This window comes from Propithecus coquereli, unplaced genomic scaffold (genome assembly GCF_000956105.1).
Source record: "Propithecus coquereli isolate 6110/MARCELLA unplaced genomic scaffold, Pcoq_1.0 Scaffold76, whole genome shotgun sequence".
Lineage (NCBI taxonomy): Eukaryota > Metazoa > Chordata > Mammalia > Primates > Indriidae > Propithecus > Propithecus coquereli.
Window position 1 is genome coordinate 2043825 of NW_012153729.1, and position 5163 is coordinate 2048987.

At 32.3% G+C, this 5163-nt stretch overlaps 1 protein-coding gene across 1 annotated transcript in view; it reads right to left on the reverse strand.

Annotated features, from left to right (window-relative positions):
• Nucleotides 1-5163, reverse strand: part of ABCA5 (ATP-binding cassette, sub-family A (ABC1), member 5) — a 126609-nt gene that overhangs the window by 80598 nt on the left and 40848 nt on the right. Inside the window, exons 4-6 of the mRNA XM_012662226.1 lie at nucleotides 3650-3791; nucleotides 2463-2651; nucleotides 456-603 (exon numbers count right to left, since the gene is read on the reverse strand). Of these exons, the coding sequence (XP_012517680.1) occupies nucleotides 456-603; nucleotides 2463-2651; nucleotides 3650-3791 (479 nt within the window). The remainder of the gene's footprint in view (nucleotides 1-455; nucleotides 604-2462; nucleotides 2652-3649; nucleotides 3792-5163) is intronic.

Below are 5163 nucleotides of genomic sequence, written 5' to 3' on the forward strand. Positions count from 1 at the left end.
CACTTATAAGTGGGAACTAAATGAGGAGTATATATGGTCATAAAGCAGTGTAATGGACACTGAAAACTAAGAAGGGGGGAGTGTGGGAGGGGGATGTGGGATAAAAATCTACCTATCTACCTATTGGGTACAACGTACAGTATTTTTATGAGGGGTGTACCAAAAGTCCTGACTTCAGCATTATACCATTCATCCGTGTAACAAAAAAAACTTATACCCCCTATATCTACTGAAATGAAAAAAAAATCTGCTCTCTTTTTACACAAGCTCCTTATGTTCACTAGTGGCTAAGGCGTAAGGTACAAAATATACTTATTAAAAATCAAATTAAAAGCTGTAACAATGAATATGACTTAGGGTACTCTGGCTAGAAAAAAAGTTAAAATTAAGTTGACCCTAGGTGGTTAAAAACACCTAAAAATCTTTAAAGTAAAATTCAGTAAATACCCATATACCTGGAATAACTTGATCAAGATAGACAGCCAAGAGGACATAGAATATGCTATTAAGTACTAGCATGATAAGAGTAATAATTAGAGGATATGGGCCTTCAGTCAAATTTGAAAATAAAGCACCTTCATTAAAATCTTCTAAATGCATGACCTGAAAAATAGAAATATCAACTTTATAATGTAAAAATGATACAAACAAACAAAAGCTAACACTACTTAGAATTATTCATTATATTCTGAGTAACAAACAGTACCAAACTGGGCCTTTTAACAGATTTATAGTTTACTAAATCAGTAATATAAATTTATAAGGAAAACAATAAAGACTTCACCCAAATATAAGTTTATCACAATTCCTTTCAATCATGTTTTTAATGCTGTGCTTCAGCCAGGATACATCCACTCTAGGGGTACTTAATTCTAATGCAATGATTATCAAATGAAATAAAAGTAAAGCATGATGTTAATAGTAAGTAATGTAAACAAAAAGGTTATAGTCCATTTGGAAACCAAACAAATTAAGTATTAGAGTATAAAATTATGGTATCTTTTCAATATTGAAAAGGGAAAAGGTATTTTGATTAATTAACGCAATTGTTAAAGTATTCATAATAAATATATGTGATAGAATAGAAAGAAAAATGTACGAAAGGTTGAAGCTTCATTTAGGTCCCAGTCCTGCCATTAAGTGAATAAATTTTAAATACACTACTCTGGATTTCAGTCCCCTGATCTGCAAAATGAAGTAGATGAATTAAATAACAGTGAAAGGCCCTTCCACTAATAGCAAAAACCTATGAATCTATAATTCTACCTTCCTAAGAGAAAGGTGGCCCAGTAGACTCTCTAAATGTGTAACAATAGCTCTTAGGTCTCAAGTAATTAAAATGTTTCACTCAAAGGTAATAAATAACTTATCTTAATTAAACCTCTTAAGTCAATGTTCTACTCAACCAATATGAGTAATCTCTTACATTTAGCAATTATGTTTTTTCTTTGTACATTAATCAAATTTACGTTCTACTATATAAAGCAGTTTCTCGTAAGATTTTTTTCACTTAGAACCTGACTATTCCTGTAAGGACTATTAAAAATCAAATTTATAAATCCAAATATTATTTAGATAAATGACAGGTCTATGAAGCGTAGGCCTAGAAAATTTACCAGGCCTACTTATTTCACTACTACACTCACTATATTTGTTCTGCTCCACATACAACTTTCTGTCAGGCATTCTTTTGAGATAAATTTACAAATGGTAGCAATATAACCAAGCCATAGAGCAATCAGGATTACCTGACATTTAAACCAATGACTATAACACTGCTGTCCCCAACCCCCAGGCCTGTACTAGGAAGAGGGCTGCACAGCAGGAGGTGAGCAGCAGGCAAGCCAGCAAGAGAGGCTTCATCTGTATTTACAGCCACTCACCATTGCTCGAATCAAAACCTGAGCTCTGCCTCTTGCCAGATCAGCCGTGGCATTAGAGTCTCAAAGGAGTGTGATCCCTACTGTAAACTGCGCATGCGAAGGTTCTGGGTTGTGTGAGGGATCCAGGTTGAATGCTCCTTATGAGAATCTAATGCCTGATGATCTGAGGTGGAGGTGGAGCTGAGACCGTGAGGCTAGCACTGGAAAGTGACTGCAAATGTAATAAACATAATGCACTTGAATTATCCCGAAACCATCCTCACCACCCCCTAGTCCCTAGTCCATGGAAGAACTGTCTTCCATGAAACTCAGTCTCTGGTGCCAAAAAAGTTGGGGACTGCTGCTCTAACAAACTGACTTTTTGCAGTGAAACAGATTACCAAGATATACTAAAGTAAAAAGTAAAGAACTTATAAACAGAACATTTAACTGAAAATGTAAAATTGGAGAAAATATAAATAAAACTAGATATAAAATGTACTCCAGTGCTCGAAAATCATTTCTCATGTTGAACTTTTAAAATAATATTTGGCAAATCAAGAAAAAATTTAGTGAATACAAGATTAATATGTTACCTACCTGTGCAATACCAATCAAAAATGTACATTGACAGAAAGGACTGAAAATCCATACTAATGATTTGGGAAAACTTTCCATGAGGACTATTAAAAGGCCAACAAATCCAAAAGCCACAGTGACAAAAAATTCAACTATTCCCACATGCTTTGATTTTTTGAAAAGAGGTGTCAGCATTAAGGCAAAAAATATCTATAAAACATAAATATTAAGGTTAATGCATTGTTCATATACACTGGTATGAAAACAAAATTAAATTTTGTTTATGAAAGAACAAGCTATTTTCACTGGAAAATACGTTAATTAAAATACAACTATAATTTCTAAATACTATGGTAAGGTATTTTATTTTCATATAAATAGTGATATACATGTAAAAATTTAAACTAACAATCATTAAATACTGCATTTTATATGTATATCAAAGGTAAGCGTGACCAACTCTACACTACAGAAGCCATATACAGCCATGTGTTTCTGCAGTTAGATGTGTAAAATACGTGAACAAAACAATGAATCCACAAACTTTTAAATACCAGACTGATCTTTTAAACTTATTGTGTTGACATGATAGAAAGCCAGTTTAAAAAAAAAAAAAAACAGGCAATTATATTTGGAACTATGAGAGTTATTTGTAATTTATCATTGTACAGAACAGGAGTGATAGTCAAAATATTTAACAACTGATAGAGGATGGGCACATAAACCAAACAGAATGGAAGCTGGAACCTCTTAAAACAAAAACTGGTCACTGAAAATCAAGTATTCAGCTAATATGCTAAATGAACATCAAGACTGCTAAAGAGCTATATTTACAAAGACTTATCTTTAAAACTCATCTTCCTATTGCATAAATTAACTTGAAACTGTCAAGATTTCATTAAGACAAAGGAAAACTATCTAGTACTAGACAATCTTAATTACATATATGGGTTACATAAAGATAACAACAGATAGATTCAGAGGAATTGTATGTGAAATACATCGTGTAGAAAAAAATTAATCTAAACCTGAGACTATTTTGTAACTTTCTTAAAACTATGGAGGTACAATAATGCCATATCATTTATTACTAAGTCATTTATCAATAACCAAGTAACAATTTGTCACTATAACCAAAGAAAAAGATTTTTCTGTACTACCAAATATTTTAAAAGTTATTTATTTCCATGTCAAGTTAAAATACTTACAGATGACAATCCATACAGGAAAAAAAGTAGAAATATCACAATGCTGCTACTTCGAGGGAATAACAAAGAAACTGTTGCAATGACTGCCATAAGAAGGGACATAAGAAAAATCAAACTTGTATATAGGAGAACCCAGGAAAACCTAAAATGAGAATACAAATACATTTATGGTCAAATGCATAGGCTGCAACAGTTAAAAAATCATTTTAAACAAAATTTCATATTTATTTTAGGCATTTTATCCTTAAAATTGAGTCAATGTACTCATTTCTGTGTATGCTCATGTACTGAAAATTAATACTCCTTTATGTAATTAAAATACAGCATTGGTTAAGTTATAGGTAAAAGTGTAATCTGATGTAGAGATAAAATAGTATTTTCCAAAGAATCAAAAGAGCTATAGAAATTAATAGCAATTCATGATTATTTATTTATTTTTTAGAGACAGTGTCTAGTTCTGTTGCCCAGACTGGAGTGCAGTGGCGTGATCATAGGTCACTGCAGCCTCAAACTCCTGGGCTCAAGCAATCCTCCTGTCTCAGCCTCCCAAGAATATAGGACTGCAGGTGCATACCACTATGCCCAGGTAAGTATTTCTGTTTTTGCTAAGATGGGGTCTCCCTATGTTGCCCAGGCTGGTCTTGAACTCCTCGACTCAAGCAATCCTCCCACCTTGGCCTCCCAAAGCACTGAGATTACAGGAATGAGCCACCATGCCCGGCTCTTCATAATTAATTTAAATCTAATAGTCTCAAAATTCAACAGTGCATACATAATACCTCAGTTTTTCTTAAAATACAAGAATTTAATGAATCAATGTAATAATTTTCTTTATGGTATGTGCTGCAATTAAACCTCTGATAGCTTTTGTAACTGTAAACAATAAAGGCTATTTCACTAATCAATGACATAATTACTACATTTACACAATGTGAGATCAACAAGATCAAGAATGAATTCATTATTTTTACTCAAGATTTCTCCTCTAATCAGAGCTCAATGGAATTGCTACAGTATTAGTTTTATTTTATATTTATTTTTTCAAGTTAGTAGCTCATGATTTAATGCATGATGTCATAAAATCACTGAGTTAAGGCTAAAAGGTAGGAAAATCACCAAAATTGAATCCACAATTTACAGAGGCAAAACTGAGGCACTGAGAGAATGATTTGACTAATTTCATCTACCTACTGTTTCCCCACAAAATACTTTAATAACCCAGTGCATCTTAAAAACCAATCACTTCTAAAATAACAGAAGAAAGAAAAGCAAGCAAAGAAAATATGTTATACACAATAAACCCACAATGTAAAGTGTTATAATTGTTACAATAGGCCAACTGTAATAACATTTTGTAAAATAGACAATAGCAACTCACATGCACAGTATTAAGCTTACCTCGAATGAGCTTAAAATAAATTTTCTTATTACATAGTGGGAAGAGTAAGGAAAATACAGAATTATTTATAAAAATGTATACCTCTATGAAATTATGATTGTATTAAAATGCTGAT